Source organism: Castor canadensis, chromosome 14, assembly GCF_047511655.1.
Source record: "Castor canadensis chromosome 14, mCasCan1.hap1v2, whole genome shotgun sequence".
NCBI classification, from domain to species: Eukaryota; Metazoa; Chordata; class Mammalia; order Rodentia; family Castoridae; genus Castor; species Castor canadensis.
The window spans coordinates 26,632,540-26,652,773 of NC_133399.1; the positions used below are offsets into that span (position 1 = coordinate 26,632,540).

The window sequence follows — 20,234 nt, forward strand, 5'->3', positions numbered from 1 at the left end:
CATTCTCAACGTTCTGTGTGGGGTGCCTCCCTCTCCCCCAAGCTGGGCTTTGGTCTCTGGCCCACGATGGCCTTGTGGGTGACACCGTGGAAGGGACTTGTGCCTTCCCCCACTTGCGCTGTGGTTGTCCCACCCTGGCTGCCACTTCCTGGAGGAAGTGGGAGCCCGGAGGGGACCTCTCAGGGCATAGGGCCTGTCACATTTTTGGGTTCTTACTTGGTCACTATGAGTGCCTTATGGTGAGGAGCAGGCTCGAGATAGAGCACGTCATAGGCCTAGCTCTGAGGTTTCAGGGGTGGCTGTGGCGGCAAGAGGCAAGACCTGGCCAGGGTTCTTGTCCGGGTTTTGGCGGGTCAGGTAGCACTGGCGGCAGCAGTCCAGGCTGGGCACCACGGCCATGTAGAGCAGCGGGTGGATACAGATGGCCAGGGGCACCAGGCCCCGCGTCACCTGGTAGCTCAGGTAGTGCTCCAGCTCCAGTGCCTCCATGGCCTGGGTCTCATTGGCAAAGCCTGGACAGCGGGCACGCCAGCGCTGCCGGGCGTCCAAATTGAGCACCCGTGTGACATGGTAGGGCACGTAGGAGCTGGCATAGAGGGCCACCCCACTGGCCACCAGCATAATCACACGCAGCTTCTCAGCCGAGGTCATGCTGTGACTGCGCAGCACGGCCCACCCCAGTGCACCGTAAGCCACCAGGGTGAGCAGCAGTGGCAAGCCGCCACCCAGCCCCGCCAGCACCAGGCTGTAGGCTCTGAAGGCTGGCAGCCGGCTGTCATCTGCTGTCCCCAGGCACTTGACACAGGCGTCAGGTTTGGTTTGGCTACACTCCCCTGCTTCCTGCTGTGGCTGCTTCAGGTGGGAGAAGCTGAGGGTGGGCACTGCCAGCAGGGCCGCCAGGACCCAACTGGCAGCACTGAAGGCCCAGGCATGTTTAGGCCGCAGATGGCTGCGGGTGAAGAAGGGGTGGACCACACCCAGGTAGCGGTTGAGGCTGATGCACGTGATGAAGATGACACCGCCCAGCAGGTTGCAGGTGAAGAGGAAGCGCTCCAGGCGGCAGGCCACCTCCCCATAGCTCCAGCTCTTGGGGGGGTAGAAGTACATGGCCAGCGGGGGCAGTGTCAGGGCATAGAGTAGGTTGCTGAACGCCAGCTGGGCAGAGAAGACCACGGCCAGGTGCCATGGCCGCTGTTCCCGCATGATGAAGCGGTATAGGGCCAGGCCATTGCCTGCCACGGCCACCAGGAACTCAACCATCAGAAGGGGACACAGGTATGCTTCCTGGTACGCTTCCAGCTTGCGGTCAACTACTGCCATAAAGTTAGCAGGGCAGGGCTTGGCATCTGTGGGCAGAGAGTATCACTGGCTGAGTCCTGTCCTTCCTCTTTGTGTGGTTCTTGCCCTCAGCCCTTTCGTGTTGGCACACCAGTCCCTCTGTGAACACCACATTGTTGAGTCCCTCCATACCCAGGAGCCCATACTCCTTTCTACAGAGGCTTGTCACTCGGATGACAAGTTTGCTGGGCTCTCCCTGGTTCTCAAAAGGACCACCTGGGCCACTGCCCTGGAAGCCAGCATGTAAGCCTTCAGTGACCACCCAGGCCCACTGTGCCCACCCTCCTGTCTATCAGGGAGCCCAGCCAGGCTGCTACCTCTTGTGCATGCCCCCACAACCTCCAGAGGGTGCCATGAACATGCCAGCCAGGTCCCTCCACCCTCCTGCACCCTTCCATATCCTGCTTCAGAAAAGCCAGTCCCACTGGGGTGTAGCTCTGGTAGAGGTGGTCTCAGCATGCACAAGGCCCTGGATTTCATCCCCTGCACTGCCATCAAAAGTTCAATTCCATCTCAGATACCATGGCTCACGCCTGTAATCCTATCTACTCAGGAGGCAGAGCTCAGGAGATCCACAGTTCAAAGCCAGTTTGGGCAAATAATTCCTAAGACCCTATTTTGCAAAATAACCCATCACAAAAAAGAAAAAAGACCCACTGGCAGAGTGGGTCATGTGGTAAGAGTGCTTACATAGCAAGCATGAGACCCTGAGTTCAAAGCCCAGTACCACCAAAAAAAGTTCAATTCCACAAAGCCCTGAAGGAGTCCAACCTTTCTCTCCCCACCCCCCTGACATTTATCTCCAGCAGCTGAGATTCCCTAGTCATCCCACATCCTGCCTCAGGACCTTTGCACTGACTGTTAGCACTTGCCCCACTTATGGGCCGTAGACATGTATGCAGGCTTTCCTCCCTCAGCTCCCTTGGCCTTGGTCCCGTCAACATCCTGACCACCCTTACATGGTGGTTGCATGCCCCTCAGCACCCTCTGGTCCCCATGCCCTGCTTGGTTTTTCTCTACAGTTGGTATCTCCGTTACTATGGTGAAAATGTCCATGAAAAGGACCCCCTACTGCAGAAGGCCAGAGAGGGCCCCCTCTTACTACTGGCTTCCCAGTTCCCACAACCCGTGTCTGGGACCACCAGCAGCACGGGGCTGGAGTCCACCCTATACCCCACTCAGCCTGTTTCCCGGTGTCCTGCAGACCACTGGCAAGGCACACACCCTCCTCCCACCCTAGCAAGTCCTTGGCGAGTGAAGTCCCCTCTGCCCCTGGAACCTGGCCAGCCCCATTGCCCCCATTTCAGGCTAAGTGGCGATGGCCTAGTCCCCACGTCAAGCATGAACCAGACCAGCCGTTTGCTCACCTGTGCTGTAGGCCGCCATGGCCTGCTCCAGCATCTGTGACACCTGAGGCCCCTCCCAAGCTCCCAGCAGCAGGGCCACCGCCTGCCCCTGAGGCTGCTCCAACCTCAGCCTGCAGAGCCGGGCCAGGAGCCGCCTCCCGCCCAGACGCTTCCTTCCTCATCCTGCTGCAGGAAGGAAGGCCGGCTGCTCACAGCATTAGGGAGGGGCCAGGGCCACATGGCCCAGGCCGAAGCTAGCACTACCTTCCGTTTGGGGCTGGCCAGGTCCCTAGGCTCCATCCTGTTGGCCCCCAGCCCATCCCAAAAGCAGACACAGATGTATGCCATGTTTGGTGGTTTATTGGAGGGAAGGTGGGGTGACAGCTCCTTTATGAAAGGAAACCGGGGTGGCCTAGGAGTGTCCAGGGCAGCTCCCGGGCCCCAATCTGGGGCGTTCCTGTGTGCCGCTGGGGCTCGGCTCAGGTGCCTCTCTTTGGTGGACGACGCTGGACTCGGCCACGGCCTGGGGCAGCCTCTCTCAGCCTTGGCTTGGCCTGGGCCCCTTGGGGTCGGCCCTTGGGCTCTGAGGGCCTCCAGGCCCCACCCCGGCCTCTGCCACGGTCCCGGTCAGGCCTCCGCTGCTTCACCTGCCACTTCCTGCCTGGGGGTCCGGAAAGCCGTCTCCGCTTGGCCACCCTGGGGAACATGTCTGTGGGGAGACACAGGGTCAGGTTCCCCCCCACCCCCGGTTGCAAAGACAGGCTCCACGACCAGCTCACCACCCTACCACACACCCTCATCAGGCTCCTCGCCCACTGCTTGGCGGAAGTACTCAGCCTCATCCTCCTCTTCTCCCTGGCGGCTGGGCCCCTCTGCCTCTGGGGGCGCCCCAGGGTCCTCAGCATCGCTGTCCCCGTCAGCCCCCGCCCGGGACCTCTTCATGCCTGCCAGGCTCTTCTTCCTGCAGGAGAGGGGCAGTGGTCAGCCCCAGCCAGGAGCCTACCCACCCGCCACCTGCCGGCTGGCCTGTCATGCCACTGACTTGTGGGCCTCCTGGCGCTCTCGCTTGCGCTGCACATTCTGGGCCTGCTGGTCCCGCCTCTGGGCCTTGAGCCGCAGCTTCTCCTCCTTGGCCGCCAGGATGGCCTGGAGCTCCTCCTCTGTCTTGTGCACTGAGTGGGGGGATGTGTGACATGGCTCCCTGCGGTCCCCACAGGCCCACTGGCACCACCCCCCACCCACGGCACCTTGTCCAGCTCACCGTAACTGTGGAACAGCACGTTGCCGGCCCCAACACCCTCTTGGATCTTAATGAGTCGCAGCGTCATCCGGGGCCCGATCTGGGGGGACCCAGGAGACATTCAGTCCTTCTGTGGGGCTGGGAGGTGCCAGAAGCCACCCTGCCATCACAGGCCACCTGTTCTTGCCTCACCTCCGTGAGCCGCACAGCACTCTGCTGGGCACGCATGTTGCCACGACCTGCGATGGCCTGGGGCAGCTCCGTGATGTTGTGCTCGCCATCGGGCTCTGCCTCGCTCTCTGACAGCCCTGCGCCCCTGTGGAGGGACAGACGGGCTCAGTGGGTCCCCTGGCTCCTGGAGCAGTCCTGCGTGCCCCCTACCCTCCCGCCCAGCACCCTCCTCACGTGGCCAGCAGCTCGCTGATGTCCTGCAGGCGGCTCATGTTGGGGAACTTCTCCTGCAGCAGCTTCTTCATCCCGCGACTAGCACCCACAGGGACCACTTTGATGCTGCTGTAGTGGGGAACAGACTGGGTTAGGGGACCCGGGATCAGAGGGCAGCTTGGCATCCCTTCCCAGAGTGCGTCAGTGCGTTTACTTTGAGACTGAGCCATCATGGAGTCTCAGCAGCAGTGCTGTCATCAGCCGCACGGGGACACCCACCCTGCAGTGCCTCCCCGCTCCCAGCACTCACTAATGGCGGAAGTCCAGCTCCTGGGAGTCAGGGTTGTAGTTAATCAGAAGGCAGCGTTTGATGGTGTTCAGGTTCACCTGGCAGGGACAGGGGACCACGTGAGCTGCCCGGGACCCACGCTGAGGCCAGATGACCTGGCCAGGCTGGCCCCATCCCACTGCAGGCACCAGAGTCAAGTGTGCATGTATGTGACTGTGTTACTGGTGACACCACGCAGGTTGGGCAAGGCAAGCAGGATTCATGGGCTCCTGAAAACTGTGAATGTGGGGCCCACCAGTGTTACCCACACCAGATTTCCTAATTAGGACCATCTTATCATAAGCCTAATTGAAGAACCACCAGAGCCAGGGTTTAGGGGCTGGGACTCTGCAGCCAAAGAGATTTAAAACTCCAGCCTTGCTGAGCATGGTGGTACCTGCCTGTAATCTCAGCACCTGGGAAACTGAGGCAGGAGGATCTTCAGTTTTAGGCCAGCCTGGGCTAAATATCGAGACTGGGTCTCAAAACCCCAAAAAGAAACAAAAAATAACTCTAGTACTTTGCCTAGTTCTATCCCTATCGCCGCCACCACCAGCACCACCACCACAGCCTCCCCCACCCCGCCAAAATAAACAAAAGTCTAGTCCTGCCTCCTTGACCCTAACCTCAGAGGCAAATGACTTCGTCTCTGTAGAAAGGGAGCGGGAGAAAGGGTCTGCTGCCTGCCACGCGTCAGAGCACCTTGTGCACGTTGATGGAAGGGAACAGGTTCTGGAACATGGTGGCTGTGAGCTTCACGTGCATGCCGTGGGGGCCGAAGCTGTTGAGCACCAGGAGGGGCGGGTGGATGAACTGCTGCTCGTGCATGCGGTGCCTGCGCAGTGAGGAGACCACATCACGCACCAGTGTGTACTGCAGGGAGGACAACGAGTGGGTGACGGCGACACTATCCACGTGGCCGAGTCATCCCCAAACCCAGCTCCTGTTCCACATGGCTCCCCTCCCCACCACCTCTACCCCTCACCTTGTTGACCTGGAAGGTCAAGGTGGGGCCTCCTGGGAGGCGCATCAGCTTCTGTAGGAGAAGAGAAGATGAGTGAGGGTGCAGGGGTCCAGCTAGGGGACAGGACGATGGGAGCCACTGCCACATCTCTTCAGAGCGTTTACTTTGAAGCCAGAATCATGGCAACTCAGGGGCACATGGATTCATCATGAGAGACTGGGGAGGAGGCCTGGGGGAGACTCAGGGTGTAGGTGCCCACTCACAAAGTAGACGTTGGTGTCCGTTTTGCTCAAGATCAGGAAGTGTGTGACCCCAAGGGGCCCAGCCACTGCCACACAGTCCTTCAGCGAGTTTTTCTTGCGAACCTGCAAATCACACAAAGGAGAAGAACAAATACTAACATCCCTCATTGAGCTGAGGGCCCTGTTATGCTGTTCTTTGCATCTAACCATCCCAACAGGGCCAAGCCCAGAAGAATAGCAAGATCCTGGCCTCTGGAGCCAATCAGACTTGAGTTCAAATGCTGCCCCCGCCCATTGCTTACAGTGCGCCGTCCCATTTGATAGATGTGCAAATTGAGGCTCAGTAACTTTAAGAGAAGCCAAGCTTTACTATGTCCATTGCTTTTTTTCTTCTTGCGACAGGGACAACTTAGGGCCTTGCGCGTGCTAAGCAAGCTCTCTACCCCCGAGCTACTACAACCCAGGCTTCCGCACACAACCAAGACCAAGGCTACATGCGTCTACCTGCGCGCCCGCGATCCCGGGGCCCAGGGTGGGGTGGAGGTGGGCATGGAGGTGCAGACCTGCAGGCGGGTGGCGGTGAGCGGCTCCATAACCCGCCGCACATCCAGGCTGAGCTGCCGGACGCTGCGACCCGCGCGGCCCCGCGTGAACACGAACGAGTGCGGCTGCGCAGCATAGGCCTCGAGGTTGCGGAGCTGCGCCTGGGCGCGCGCGCGTTTCTGGTGCCGGGACTGAGAGGGCGACAGGCGAACGGTGAGCGTCGCAGTCTCGGCTCGTCCCCACCCTGCGCTCCCCGCCGCCCTGATCGCCGTGACCTACCCGCCCCGACTGTCCCATGCTGCCTTCTCCTCCACGAGGCCGCCTCTGCCGTCGCTTCCGGCACTGTGCTGCTCACTTCCGGCGCCTGGCGAGTGGCGTCATCAGGCGGGCCGACGCACTGCGTGGCCTGAGGGAAGCTGGCGGAAATCGTAGGAGGAGTTGCTATGGAGACACTGCGAGACCTGTCCTACGGAAACTAAACAGGGCTACTCAGCTCCAGGCCGCGCATTGTCAGATTCACGGGTTCGAATCTCGTCGTGTCCTATTTCCTCCATCTGTGTTTTTTTAGATTTTGGAGACAGGATCTTGTTATTAGCTCATGCTGGCCCAGAACTCTCTATGTAGCCCAGAATGGCCTTCAACTTGAACTCACGATCCTCCGGCTTTTCACCAGCTGTGCAATTTTGATAACCATTTTCTCCACTCGGAGGCTACTAAGATATCCCAAAGTGAGGATAATAGCATGCCCAGGGCATGAAAAGAGAGAGCGAGCGAAGGTACAATGATTGGCACACTTGGGGAGCCATGCTGTACACAGAGAGACAAGGGAATAAATAGAGCTTGTGGCAGTCGGTCATTTATTTTGTCCCCCAGTTCCTGAAGGCCATCTGTCATCCCCGCGGACCCTGTCTGCTGATGGGCCAAGGGATGGAAACTCCACATCACATTCTGGAAACTCTGGGTAAGGCCAGTGCTTGGTGAATAATTCACCTCCTCCCTCTTTCCATTCAAAGCCCCAGACTTGGCCTCAGGACGCTGGCTTCCTCCCCGAAACCTTGCGGTGAAGGAATGGACACCCCCTGGTTGGGCTGTTCCTCTGCCATGGCCTCTCCTGGATTCTTTCTCCTCTTCCCCACCCCCCCCATTCTGCCTCCCCCGTCTGTCTCCTCCTACCTCCATCTCTCTTTTCCCCAACTTTGTCATCGACCATCCCATTCATCATCAGTAAGCCCCCATCTGTTCCCAGCTCTCTCCCTGCCTCCACAAGTGTCTCTCTCTCTCCATATCTCCCCTTTCTCCCCCTCCTTCAGCCCCCCTATCTGCTGCCAGTGGGGAAGCCAGAGGGGGCTGGGGGTGGGGGGCCGAGGGGCCCAGTGTGGGGGGTCCCAGGCCAGGCCCGGAGCCCAGCCTGGCAGCCTCTCTCTTGGATCTGGGAGGACCATTTCCTCTCTCAGCGCTGGAGTGCACTCGGGTTACTCCGGACGGTTCAAAGAAGGGAAGGACCCTGCTCCTCCTCTGTGGGGTCTTCAGACAGGTTGGGGACCCTGGGACTGGGCTCCAGGGGACTCTGGGTGATCTCTTTCTATGTCTGAGAAATGCCTGCAGGGTTGTTTCTTTTCCTCTGCCCCTGTGTGGTTTGACTTGTGTGAAAATGAGACCAAGTGTGTGAAAGACAAAGGGAACTTGAATGGTGGGGCGGATGGGCAAATGGGTTTCACCATGTCTCCTTGTAATCTCTGTGCTTCTTGGGCCAAGAGGATGTGTCTGACACACAGATCTGATACACTCAGCCCACAGGGCATTTCCCTTTAAGCTGTGCTGTATTTTGAATATACACTTGTTGCATGAATGTATATTTTGTTTCCAATTCTGTCTTTCTGGCTGTGTGATCACAGGCAAGTAGCTCACCCTCTCTGAGCCTTAGTTGTAAAATTTAAGGTAACACACAGAACCCAGCTCAGATTGCTAGGATTAAGTGAGAGAAAAAGGTGTTGGGTTCAATGCCGTCCCTGTCACAGAGCACGTGCCTACCAGTGACAGCCATCTTTGTCCTTCTCTGTGTGATGTGGATGTCTGGGGCCCAGATCCTGCAGGTCTGGCCGGGGCCTGCAGCCTCCCACGCTCTGCTCCTTTGGGAGGAGGAGAAAGGGCTGTCCAGGGCGCTGACCTGTGTTATCAGACTCTGGTGGTCTGGAAATTCTGCCTCAGTTCTCACGGGGGAAGTGGTAAATATTTACCATTGCTGCAGTCACGGGCTCAGGGGGCAGGGGGATTGAGGGTGGTTTCTCAGCCTTCTCTCTCCTGGTCTCTCACCAGCCTCTCCCCTTCCCCAGCACAGAGGCCCTACTGGACCCTCGGCTCTTCCTCGGACTTCTCGTGCTTGCTGAAAACCTCGGTCTTGGTCGTGAAAGGTGAGAGGGTGTGCGTGCAGATGGAGGTGGAGATCATGGCTTTGGCTTGGATCGGGAGGGTTCTTGCTAACTTGGGCTGACAGCGTGGGGTCCATCCTGTTGTAGGGGACCTGGTGTTGGCAAAAGAAAGACAAAGACGAGACCCTGCCCTGGGGAACTCCAGCTTGACCCAGTAGAACCTTAGTGATTGTGCTGTTCTCCCAGAACCCTCCATGGCTCCCACCTGATTCAGAGTAAATCGAGTCCTTCTCACAGCCCACAAGGCCCTGCCTGCTATGCCGTTACCTCTGTGCCCTCATCGCCTCCTATTCTCCCCTTCCCTCTGCTCCACCCTCGCAGGCCTCCCTGCTGTTTCCTGGCCAGCACCAAAGCAAGGTCCAACTTCAGAGCCTTTGCACTTGCTGTTCCCTCTGCCTGGAATGCTGTTTCCGCTTCTTTCTTCCTTCAGATCTTTGCTCCAGTTGTCACCTTTTTGGTGAGGCTTTTCCGACTCTTCTACTACTTGAGCCATGCCTCCTCCTGATCCATCTACTTAAACACCTTCTCTTCATCTCCAGACTCCTGGCGCCTTTCCTACTGGCTTTTTCTCCTAAGCAGTATCACCTACCTACTGAGTTTTACTTATTGTTTTCCCAACTACAATATCAGCTCCATAAAAGCAGGGATTTTGAGTGAACTACGGTGGTGTACGCCTGTAGTCCCAGTGGGAGGCGGAGATCGGGAGGATTGAAATTCAAGACAGAAAGTGAGACCCCATCTCAATCAACAAGTCAGATGTTGTGGTGTACATCTGTCATCCAAGCTACTCAGGAAGCATAGGTAGGAGGATGGTGACTATGAGGCCAGTCTGAGCTACATAGCAAGACCCTGTCACAAAGTAAAAATAAAAAAGGGCTGGGGGTGTAGATGGGTGGCATTTGCCCTGGGTTCCATTCCCAGCAGTACACACACAAAACACATACATACATACATACATGTGTGTGTGGGTGTACAGTGCTCAGACTAAGGAAACTGGAACTACAAAGGCCTTGCAGTTGGAGTTGTTTGTGGGTGCATGGGGAGGAGATGAAGGCAGGAAGGACCTGGCAGACTGCAGGGCCTTAAGGATCACCAGGAGGATCTGCTTATTTCCTCTAAGTGAGGTGGGACAGAAGGCTCTGAGCAGAGGGGTGTTCACAGTGCCTTCTGGCCTCTGTGTGTATAGGGGACAGACCAGAGGTCAAAGGCAGAAGATTGGCCAACAGGGAGGTCACTACTGTAAGGAAATCCAGATGGTGTCTGGAGCTGGGAATGGGGGAGAAAGGGAGTGTGAAGGAATTCTGTGTCTAAACAGAAGAGTGGACAGGCCTGGCTGATGGCTTGGAGCTGCTGTGGAAAAAGGCCGCTGCAGGCTGGGGTGTGTGGCTCAGTGGCAGAGTCCTCCTGAGGCCCTGGGGGCCCTGGCTTCAAGTGGAGGGGGGGCGTGAAGAAAGATGTAATGGGGTTTGGGCCTGAGAACTTGTCCACTACTAGAGATATGAGAGGACTTAATGAGACCTCTCCTCCCACATCCCCACCCACGCCCCATGCTTTACCTCCACCTTCCCTAAACTGCCTGCAATTCCTCCATCAGGTGCAGCCTCAGGGCCTTTGCACTTGCTGCCCCACCCCCATCCTTCTCTCCCCAGACACTCACAGGATTTCCTCCCTCACCTCCTTCATGTCCTCCTTCAACAACCACTTACCTCTCAATCCGCCCTGGCACGGATCCCCTGTATCTGAGGTTCTCTTATTTTTAGTACTTAGTACGGACTCAGGTACTCTGTTACTCCTATTTTTGTTTATTGCCTACCAGGGCAAGGACTCTCGTGTTTTGTTCCCAACTATTCACGGTGCATGTTGGCAATAATGGCACTGAGAAGTTTCAGTTCTTACTGCACCCTTAAGCTTCTGTTTTCCAGGGTTACGGTCCTGCCTCAAGTCTAGCTTGAACCCTCCTTCTGCCCCAACCTCCAATCAGCATGAACCATAAGATCCTAACCAATCAGATCATGCTGAGTCCCACTGAGGGGTATTTAAGCCCCTGCCCCTCTCTCCCTCGCTTTCTTGGCTCTCTCCCTCTCCCACCCGGCAGTAGAGTCTCTTGGCCAGATCACTCCTCTCCACGTGGTCACTTTGGGGCCTACATTTGGTGCAGTGACTCGGATTCGAACCGAGATTGCTGCGCTCAATAACTGCTTGATGAATGAATGAATGAATGAATTAAAGCGCGAGGAACCCACAGTATGGAAATGAGGACGGGCATGGGCCCCGGGGGTCCCGCAGGTGGAGCATAGTGGGGAGAGGAGGCTGCCTGTGGCTCTGGAGTCCCACGTCCTCCCTCCTCCTCCTCTGCTTGCAGGTGAGCCATGTGCGCGCTCCCGATGCGCGCGTTGCCGCCGCCGCTGCTGCTGCTGCTGCTGCTGCTGCTGTGCGCGTGGCGGGCGCGGGCGGGCGCCCCGCGCTGCACCTACACCTTCGTGCTGCCCCAGCACAAGTTCACGGGCGCCGTGTGCTGGAGCGGCTCCGCCCCCGCGCGCCCGACGCCGGACGCCGTCAACGCCAGCGAGGTGGCGGCGCTGCGCATGCGCGTGAGCCGCCACGAGGAGCTGCTGCGCGAGCTGCAGCGGCTGGCGGCCGCTGACGGCGCCGTGGCGGGCGAGGTGCGCGCGCTGCGTAAGGAGAGCCGGGGCCTGAGCGCGCGCCTGGGCCAGCTGCGCGCGCAGCTGCAGCACGAGGCGGGGCCTGGCCAGGGGGCGGAGCCCGCCGCCGGGGCGGGGCCGGGGGCGGAGCCTGCCGCCGCGTTGGCGCTGCTCGGGGAGCGCGTGCTCAACGCCTCCGCCGAGGCGCAGCACGCGGCCGCGCGCTTCCACCAGCTGGACGTCAAGTTCCGCGAGCTGGCACAGCTGGTCAGCCAGCAGAGCGGCCTCATCGCCCGCCTGGAGCGCCTGTGCCCCGGGGGCGCCGCTGGGCAGCAGCAGGTAACCGCCCAGCCTCTTCTCGGAGCGGCCACTTGCTGTCCCCACCTCTTCTCCGCAGTTCCGAAATCCGAAAGTCGGGAGGGAGTGGGGAGAACCCTAGCCAGGAGCCGGTGGTTCAGCCTGTAATCCTAGCTACTTGGGAGGCTGAGGGCGGGAGGATCGAGGTTCGAGGCCAGGCTGGACAAATAGTTTGCGAGACCCCCATTTCCATAACCAGAGCAAAATAGACTGGAAGTGTGGTCCAAGTGGTAGAGGGCCTTCTTTACAAGTGAAGACCTGAGTTCAAAGCCCAGCCTCACCAAAAAGAAAAAACAAAATTTCCACCCGCCTGGTCTCGTTACTTATTTGACTGAAAACATGAGGGTTATTTATAGTACTTATACACACTTAACGCAGATATTCATAAGGTCCTCTACTCACATGAAGCCCAAAGATAGTATATCCCCATGTGCCTCCCGCCACGCTCTGAATTCTGGAGCATTTCTGACCCCGCTGGTTTTAGGGTGCTGGGGAAGAACCCAGGGCTTTGTGCATGCTAGGCAAATGCTCCGCCACTGAGCTACACCCTCAGCCCTGCCCCAGCTTTCGGGTTAGACGTTGTTGCTCTGTGACTGTCCCTATGTTCCAGGGTTGATGGGAGAATTTGGTAAGCTAAACACTCGAAGTTGGATTGTGCTCCTGTTACACCTACCTTTTCGGAAAGGGAAACTGAGGCAGAGATTAGTTAAGCTCCGAGCACCATGGCGGGAATGTTAGCCCAGCTCTATGTGCACTTGAAGGCCACGAGTTAGGCTTGGGGGCGGATGGGCCTAGTACCGGGGGATCTCCTTGCCCGGCTTCCTGATTGTTAGGGCACCAGGAGCTTTACCCATCGTCCAGGGCCCGACACCGGCCTCCTGAGCAGAGGATGAGGGCACCTACATCTGACTTTCTCCCTCACCAGGTCCTGCCACCACCCCTGGTGCCTGTGGTTCCTCTGAGTCTGGTGGGTGGCACCAGTAACACCAGCAGCAGGTTGGACCCAGCCCCAGAGCCTCAGAGAGACCACACATTGAGACAGCAGGGGCCCCAGGCCTCCCCCTTGTCTGCAGGGCACCCTGCTGCTCCCACCAAGCCAGCTGGTAAGATGAGGCAGGGCTGTTGGGGATGCAAGGAACTAGGAATTCCCAGTGCAGTGTGGGTAGAAGGCACTAGAAGTCAGGATTTTAATGGCAGAGTCCAGTTATAGTGAGAGGACTGGAGAAAATGAGGCTCTTATTCTGGCAAGGAAGCAGGGAGATAGGGCTCTTATTTTGACTGAAAAGAAAAAAAGAAAAAAAAGACTAGGGCTGGGAATGTAGCTCCACGTAGAGCACCTGCCTAGCATGCACAAAACCACTGCAAAAAAAAAAAAAAAAAAACCCACAAAGACCAATCTTGTTATGATGTGAAAATAGGAAACAGGAGAGAAGGCACTCTTATTTTGGTGAGTGGACAGATTTTAGGTCTGCCACTTTGGTGAGGAACTGGTTTACAGTACCATGTTCAGGGCTTATATGCTGGTGAGAAGACCAAAGAAGCAGAGTTTAGGAACTCCAGACTCTACATCCACTCTGCTGAGGGAAGAGTGACTTACCTAGGTAAGGAAATGGCTATTGGTACTTAGTTAAGAGTGTGGGAAAGGAAGAGGCAGTACTTTTTATTTGGGTGAGGGGACCAATGAGTCATGAATCCTATTGTGGCACGCAGTGGTTGGCCCTGGCTGTGCCTCCGTTACCCCTGTGCCCACAGGCCCCTGGCGGGACTGCGCAGAGGCCCAGCAGGCGGGCCACGGGCAGAGCAAAGTGTATGAGCTGCAGCTGGGCCGGCGTGTGGTCTCGGCGTGGTGTGAGCAACAGGTGGAGGGTGGGGGCTGGACTGTGATCCAGCGGCGACAAGACGGGTCCGTCAACTTCTTCACGAACTGGCAGCACTACAAGGTGGGTGCGGGTGGGCAGGGCAGGCGGGGCCCAGGACTCCTCATTTCCTCATGGTCCCACCCTTGCCAGGTGGGCTTTGGACGGCCCGATGGGGAATACTGGCTGGGCCTCGAACCCATATACCAGCTGACCAGCCGCGGGGACCATGAGCTGCTGGTGCTTCTGGAGGACTGGGGGGGCCGGGGGGCACGTGCCCACTACGACAGCTTCTCTCTGGAACCCGAGAGTGACCATTACCGCCTGCGGCTTGGCCAGTACCATGGTGATGCAGGAGATTCTCTGTCCTGGCACAGCGACAAGCCTTTCAGCACCATGGATAGAGACAGAGACTCCTATTCTGGTAAGGAGACCTTTTAATCTAGTAGGAGGGTAGAAGAGATGGGACTTTTGTTCTGGTGAGAGAACGAAGGCAGAAGCTTCCTCTAGTAAGGAAGCTTGTAGTCTGACTAGAGAACAAGGGACCAGGCTTTTATTTTGATGAGGGGATGGGAGCCCAGATTTCTTCTCTGATGAAGCAAAACTTTCAGGAATCCTGTACTGGCTGAGGGCAGAGGTTGAGTGCTAGGGCCTTGAGCTCTTACCACTGAGACACACCCCCCTCCAGTCCAGACATTTATTGTAGAAAGGAAATAGAGATTTTTATTTTCCTGATAAAGGAATGAGCAGTAGGCATCTACTTAGCAGAAAAGTTGGGGAAGGTGTGACTTGTACTTCAGCAGGAAGATCGGGAATTAAGGCTGTTACTCTGAAGAAGAAAATGGGAAGCTAGGGCTTTTATTTTGGAGAGGAGATGGAGGAGCAGGGCTTATATTCAGTAATATTGAAAAGGGCCAGGGGATGCCCGGCAAAAGCCTTGCACAATGAGGTGCTGGTACAGACTTTTATTCTGCTGGGGACACAGACTCACTCTCTCTCCCCTCAGGTAACTGTGCCCTGTACCAGCGTGGGGGCTGGTGGTACCATGCCTGTGCCCACTCCAACCTCAACGGTGTGTGGCACCACGGTGGTCACTACCGGAGCCGCTACCAGGACGGCGTCTACTGGGCTGAGTTCCGCGGTGGGGCATACTCTCTGAGGAAGGCTGCGATGCTGATCCGGCCTGTGAGGCTGTGACTACCTGTTCCTCTGTCCCCTAGGGCCCAGGGGAGGCCGGTCAGCCAGAGTCCTGGCCAGGCCTCCTCTGCGTGGCTTTTCCCCAGGGCCCCAGGAGTTCCTCCCCATTCCCCAGCTAAGGTCGCAGGCCCAGAGAGGGCTCCCAGGGGTGTCTGCGCCTTGGCTGAGCTTATATAACACCACCAAGTATCCACAGACTGACCGTGTCTGCTTCCTGTGCGCACCTGGCCGGAGGGGTCACTCCCTGGGCCCACCCTCCTCCTCTTCCTCCTCCTCCTCCTTCAGGTCCTCCAAGATGAGGTTGTCCAGATCGTCCAAGAGGCCACCTTGGCTCAGGCAGGTGGCCACGGTGGAGCCACTGCTGATGTGCGGGTTGCTGGGGTAGAGGACTTTGGGCAGGTGGTTTTGTTTACGACTCTTGGGGTGGGCGCAGGAGGTCCCCGGCACATGGGGCTCTGGGGGGGAGAGGGGGAGCGGTCAGGACCTTGAGGTTTGGGGAAGAGTCTGGGGACCGGGGGCAGCTGAGGCTGGAGGAGGAGCCGAGGCCACAGCTGCACAAAATTCAGACGTGTTCAGAGTACAAGACACAGCCAGGAATGTGGGTGTCGTCTGGGGAGAGGCCAAAACATGACGGAGGCCCGGGGACGCCCAGCTTTGTACCTAAGACCCCAGGGGGAGGTCAGGTCCGGGCCTCACCTCTCCGGTTGTAGCAGTCGGCGGCCGAGCAGGAATGAGTGTGTGAACTCCGACGGTCCACGTCCCGGTCCCAGCGCGGGGGGAGGATCCGTGTCGGATACACGGGGAAGCCACACCCGTAGCAGGGGGACGGGGACCCCATCTGTGCCCAGCCTCTGGGGGCGGGCAGGGTGGTGAGGGCCCGAGGGCGAGTCCGGGCTGCCGTTGGGGGTGGGCTGCGGAGCGGGGCTGGGGAGGGGAGGGTTGGGACTGGGGGAGGGGGGAGACACCCTTGCCCTCACCGGAAGTTGTGCCGACACTTTGGGCAGTGGAACTCAGCCAGCCCCCACATCTTGTCAGCTGGCACTGGCTCATAGCGCTTGCGACATTTTCGGCACCTGGACACCTGAGCAGGTGGAGAGGGGACCAGGGCGGTCAAAGGTGTCTGGGTTTGGGGTCAGGCCTGCAGTGGCTGGTGTGGCCTTCAGATGCCCAGCTCCCAGTTCAGTGGCTCACGCTGGTGGCCTGTCGATGGCCACAGTGGTAAACAGCAATCGGCAAACACTGCAAACCGGGCTCCCCCAGGACCATCCTGCCAAGAGCTAGTTAAGCATTTACCAAGAGCACTCTGCCGGTCAGGGGGTTCAGAAGCCAGATTTGGGAGTGTGGCCTGGGATCGAGATCGAGTTCAAGTTCTATGGCCTGGGGCAAGGAGTTCAGCTTCTGGAACTCCAGGGCAGGAGCCCAGCTACAGGTCGAGTTGGACTCCAGAGGCTGGAGGCTGCGGCTTAGGCTCTCAGAAGTTCACGCCCTTCCGTCAGAAGGACCCTTGCTGCAGATGTGGGTCAGGAGTTAATCTCAGGCAGACTCAAGGTCAAGTTTTTTTTGGTGATATTGGGATTTGAACTCAGGACCTGTGTTTACTAAACAGAACAGGTGCTCTACCTCTTGAGCCACACCCCCAGTGCTTTTTGCTTTAGGTTTTTTTTGTTTTTTTTTTTTTGGTGGCGGTGCTGAGGCTTGAACTCAGGGCCTTCACCTTGAGCCACTCCACCAGCCCCACTTTTGTGTTGGGTTTTTTTGAGATAGGTTCTCACGGAACTGTTTGCCCTGGCTGGCTTTGAACTGCAGTCCTCCTGATTTCTGCCTCCTGAGTAGCTAGGATTACAGGCATGAGCCACTGGTGCCTGGCTGCTTTAATTATTTTTCAGCTAGGGTCTCACTTTTTTTTGCCCACAGCTGACCTTGGACCATGCCTCCATCATAGCTGGGATGACAGGAATGGGCCACCATGCCTAGTTTTGATTGGCTGAAATTAGGGTCCTGCAAGCTTTTTGCCTGGGCTGACCTCCAACCATGATCCTCTCCATCTCCACCTCCTGAGTAGCTGGGACTGTAGGTGTGAGCCACAGTACCTGGCCCTCAAGATCAGGTTTTGATTTATCACCTCTTTCCGCTGGGGCACACGGCGCCACCAAACGTGGTCACAGGAGGAGCAAGCAAACTGGCGGTCCACGGCAGGGATGAGGTCATCCTGGGCACGCTGGAACATGCGTAGATTGGCTTCTGTCAAAGGCAACAGGGAGGTCGCCACTGCCTGTGGAATGGAGGGGTGGGGACAAAAGGGTGTCACCCTCCTCCAGCAATACAAACGTGTCAGCCCCCTCTTCCTACAAATGTGTCCTCCTCCTGCCCAACAAATCTCCTCCTCCAAATGCATGGATGTGCCCCCATCCTCCCTCCCCACCGCCAACACACCTGGATGTCCCGGTCTTGCTTCATGTCCTCTGGTGGGTCCTGGGTGGAGAAACAGAACTAAGAAACTGGGGAAGGGTCTCAGGTCTCTTTGCACTCTTGCTTGCCAAAGGAAGGACCCCTGTATGGGGGGAAGGGAGGGGCTCCTGGATGCGGAGACAGGGTCCTGGACCCATTTGAGAACAGGGAGCCCGTGAGTCGCCAGGAGTGACAGCAGTACCTGCTTCTGAGAGCCAGGTGTGTGGCCTCAGCTATTCAATACCTGTTATCACCATTGCTGGGGGGGACTGAGGCCCAGAGTCCAAGAGCACCCTGAATGAGTGGGGCTGCACCCCATTCTCCCTGCTGGCCTGCAAACACCACACATTTGTGGTACCATGACACCACTTCTTTGAAGCCACGTTGCTTTAGGCTAACAGTTTAGGAAGCAGTGAGGTGCAGGTTCAAATCCCAACTCTAACACCTCCAGCTGTGCAAAAGGCAGGCAACCACTGAGACCTTACTGAGAGGCATCTGAAAGCCTTGGTTCTAATCCCAGGTGGCCAGGGTTCAAATCCCATCTGCTGCCTGCTTCCTGCATGAACCTGGCAGGTGACATTACCACTCTGGACCTCAGTTTCCTCATCAGCAAAATGGGAAGATAATGTATAACAGGACCTCTCTCCCATGTCACTGTGGCCATGAAATAATTCCTGTCATACGGGAAGTGCTCACTCTACCACTCTCTTTTGGTCTGTTTTAATCACATTCTATGCATACACGTAAAGAGTATAACACACTTTATTTATACTCTTTAATGACTACGATAATAAGCCTTTCAGGTGGTCCAAGCCACTTTACCAGTGACCAAAGTGCTCTAAGACGCAAAGGGGCCATGTCACATCTGAACATCAAAGCCATTCAGTTTTTCTTCCTTTCTCCCTAGTTTCAGTTTCTCTTTCTCCCTTTTAGTACAATCAGCACATAACGAGTGCCTACTGTTTGCAGGCTCCTTGGCCGTTAGCAGATGGGAAAGGGGAAAAGGTGAGAATGAGGTGGAGCGATGATGAGCTGTGGATTGGCCACCGCGTCGCATCCCTCTTGCTCCAGAGTGGGACACCAAGGCTGGCTGGGTCCCCTGAGCTATCCCTCCCCTTTGGGCCGAGGAGTCAGGTTACCTGGGCATCCAAGTCATTACTCAGTTCCTGACCATCTTTCTGCTTCACGCCTGGTGGGAGAAGAAACGCAAGGCCCTTGAAGGCTGTGTAGGAGTTCAAGGGTGTCCCTCCCCGACAAGCCAGGCCCCCTGCGGGAACGGGTCCCCGCGCCTCTTCCCACGCCACGCCCCCTGGCTTTCCCACGCGGGTCCCCACCGTAGACGATGGAGCGTCCCACGCCGGTGTGGTCGCTGCCGAATTTCTTCATCAGAGCCCCCGCCTTTTTGGGGGAGACCTTCCCGTGAAACTTCTCCCGCAGGCGCCGCACGCTCTTCTCCAGCTGCGATGGGCGCAGAGGGCTCGGGTGGGGGCGGGGAGGACAGGCGACGCCCCTCCCCCACCCGACGTGCCTGAACTTGACCCTTGGCTTTGACTTCCGCGCCCCCCCATCCCTTTATGGCATTTCCTGGAAAAAGCCAAAGTCCTCGCAGGGCACTGGGGGAGGGTGCGGAGTGGGGCGCGCGTCCCAGCCCGGGGTGGGTGCAAAGGGGTGTAAGGAGCAGGGAGGCCGGCCAGGTTACCCCGTGGTCTCTGACCCCTGACCCTGCAGCCCCCGCTTTTCCTCGGGGAGGCCGCATTTCGCTCTCGGGGATGTGGAAGTCACTGTCCCTTGCTGGGGAGGGCAGGGGGGACCCGCGCGCCAGCCAGGGTTGGGGGAAGGCGTGCGCTTCGGATGCGGTCCCCCAGAACTGCGAAGCCCCCTGGGTGCCGCCAGCCCCTCCCGGGCGTCGGTGACGGTCCCCTGGCCCAGTTGTGGCCATCTCCTACCTCCACGCCTTCCTGTGACATGGTGGCGGCGGCCGCGTAGGTCCCCGCGAGGGTCCGCACTGCGCGCTCGGCCGCCCCCCACCTGGGCGCGCCCGTCGGTCCCGCCGCGCGCAGGGCGGAGGGGCGTGGCCTGGCCTGGCTCCGCCCCCCTCCCCGGCCCCTCTTTCGCTTTCGATTCTTGGGGGACGGGGCGCGCTGGCTCCGCCCCGGCTCCGCCTCCGCTCTTGCGCCCCGAGCCCCGGCGGGTGGCTGGCGGCGGGCGCGAGGCGCGCGGGGTCTGCGCCCTGCGGCGGGGCGCGCGCAGCTCGGGCGCGGGAGGCGGCGCGGCCTCTGCAGTCGGTCACATGTCCCCACGCTGCGCGGGGGCCGCGTCTCCACGTCCCTCGTGGGGGCGGGGCCGCCTCGGAAGGCCGTGCTCCTCCCCCAGCCCCCCCCCCGTGTGTCACCCTCCCCGCCCCCATTCGCCGGGGAATGAGCGCTCCTCAGGATCGGGGTCCTTCTCTGGCTCTGAGTCTCTAACCAGGCCACCTGCCTCTCTTTGAGCCTCAGTTTACTCCTCTGTACAATGGGGATGACCATGGTTCCTACATCCTGGAGTGGAGAGGGTTTTTTTTTTTTTTTTTTTTTTTTTTTTTTTTGCTGTACTGGGGTTTGAACTCAGGGCCTACACCTTGAGTCACTCCATCACCCCTTTTTTGTGATGGATTTTTTCAAGATAGGGTCTCATGAACTATTTGCCTGGGCTGGCCTCGAACCACGATCCTTCTGATCTCTGCCTCCTGAGTAGTAGTTAGGATTACAGGCGTGAGCCACCAGTGCCTGGCTTCAGAGTGGGTTGTTAATGGCTCTTGGAGTGCCGCACTCACTCCGCTGGTTCCCGGGTCACCTACGGAAAGTGCATAGGAAGGACAGGCAGGCCCGTAGGCGAGAGGGTGATGGAAGAAATGACACATTTCTGGTCCCCAGCACTCTCG

At 58.1% G+C, this 20,234-nt stretch overlaps 3 protein-coding genes and 2 non-coding genes across 13 annotated transcripts; 1 reads left to right on the forward strand and 4 right to left on the reverse strand.

The window, feature by feature from the left end:
• Positions 1–41: 41 nt before the first annotated feature.
• Positions 42–6,812, reverse strand: P2ry11 (purinergic receptor P2Y11). Of its 2 annotated transcripts, XM_020165836.2 has the most exons (13): positions 6,665–6,812; positions 6,406–6,576; positions 5,864–5,965; positions 5,622–5,672; positions 5,339–5,509; positions 4,619–4,695; positions 4,330–4,437; positions 4,117–4,240; positions 3,946–4,024; positions 3,727–3,856; positions 3,479–3,645; positions 3,301–3,393; positions 42–1,346 (listed from the first exon to the last, which is right to left on the reverse strand). In XM_020165836.2, the coding sequence occupies exons 1-13, from the start codon at positions 6,680–6,682 to the stop codon at positions 268–270; spliced, it is 2,370 nt and encodes a 789-aa protein (XP_020021425.1). In that variant the 5' UTR covers positions 6,683–6,812; the 3' UTR covers positions 42–267. The 2 variants fall into 2 exon arrangements, with proteins under 2 accessions (XP_020021425.1, XP_020021423.1); XM_020165834.2 differs by lacking the exons at positions 3,301–3,393; positions 3,479–3,645; positions 3,727–3,856; ... (7 more) ...; positions 6,406–6,576; positions 6,665–6,812 and adding an exon at positions 2,706–3,167.
• On the reverse strand, positions 4,500–4,579 carry LOC141417154 (small nucleolar RNA U105B). The gene has a single exon (XR_012441757.1). It is a non-coding gene; the product is annotated as a small nucleolar RNA U105B (small nucleolar RNA).
• On the reverse strand, positions 5,736–5,823 carry LOC141417148 (small nucleolar RNA SNORD105). Its single transcript, XR_012441750.1, has one exon. It is a non-coding gene; the product is annotated as a small nucleolar RNA SNORD105 (small nucleolar RNA).
• Angptl6 (angiopoietin like 6) lies at positions 6,797–14,866 on the forward strand. 7 transcript variants are annotated; one of them, XM_074054103.1, is made up of 8 exons: positions 6,797–6,907; positions 7,259–7,346; positions 8,702–8,796; positions 11,177–11,795; positions 12,739–12,916; positions 13,566–13,753; positions 13,823–14,093; positions 14,676–14,866. In XM_074054103.1, exons 4-8 carry the CDS (start codon positions 11,184–11,186, stop codon positions 14,864–14,866), a joined length of 1,440 nt encoding a protein of 479 aa, XP_073910204.1. In that variant the 5' UTR covers positions 6,797–6,907; positions 7,259–7,346; positions 8,702–8,796; positions 11,177–11,183. The 7 variants fall into 7 exon arrangements, with proteins under 7 accessions (XP_073910204.1, XP_073910205.1, XP_020021363.1 ...); XM_074054104.1 differs by having other exon boundaries at positions 8,719–8,796; XM_020165774.2 differs by lacking the exon at positions 6,797–6,907 and adding an exon at positions 7,022–7,161.
• Shfl (shiftless antiviral inhibitor of ribosomal frameshifting) lies at positions 14,353–19,413 on the reverse strand. Of its 2 annotated transcripts, none has more exons than XM_074054106.1 (9): positions 19,261–19,413; positions 18,649–18,772; positions 18,454–18,503; positions 17,300–17,338; positions 16,989–17,138; positions 15,844–15,947; positions 15,563–15,717; positions 15,091–15,321; positions 14,353–14,885 (listed from the first exon to the last, which is right to left on the reverse strand). In XM_074054106.1, exons 1-8 carry the CDS (start codon positions 19,279–19,281, stop codon positions 15,104–15,106), a joined length of 861 nt encoding a protein of 286 aa, XP_073910207.1. In that variant the 5' UTR covers positions 19,282–19,413; the 3' UTR covers positions 14,353–14,885; positions 15,091–15,103. The 2 variants fall into 2 exon arrangements, with proteins under 2 accessions (XP_073910207.1, XP_073910206.1); XM_074054105.1 differs by having other exon boundaries at positions 15,069–15,321.
• Between the last annotated feature and the right edge of the window lie 821 nt (positions 19,414–20,234).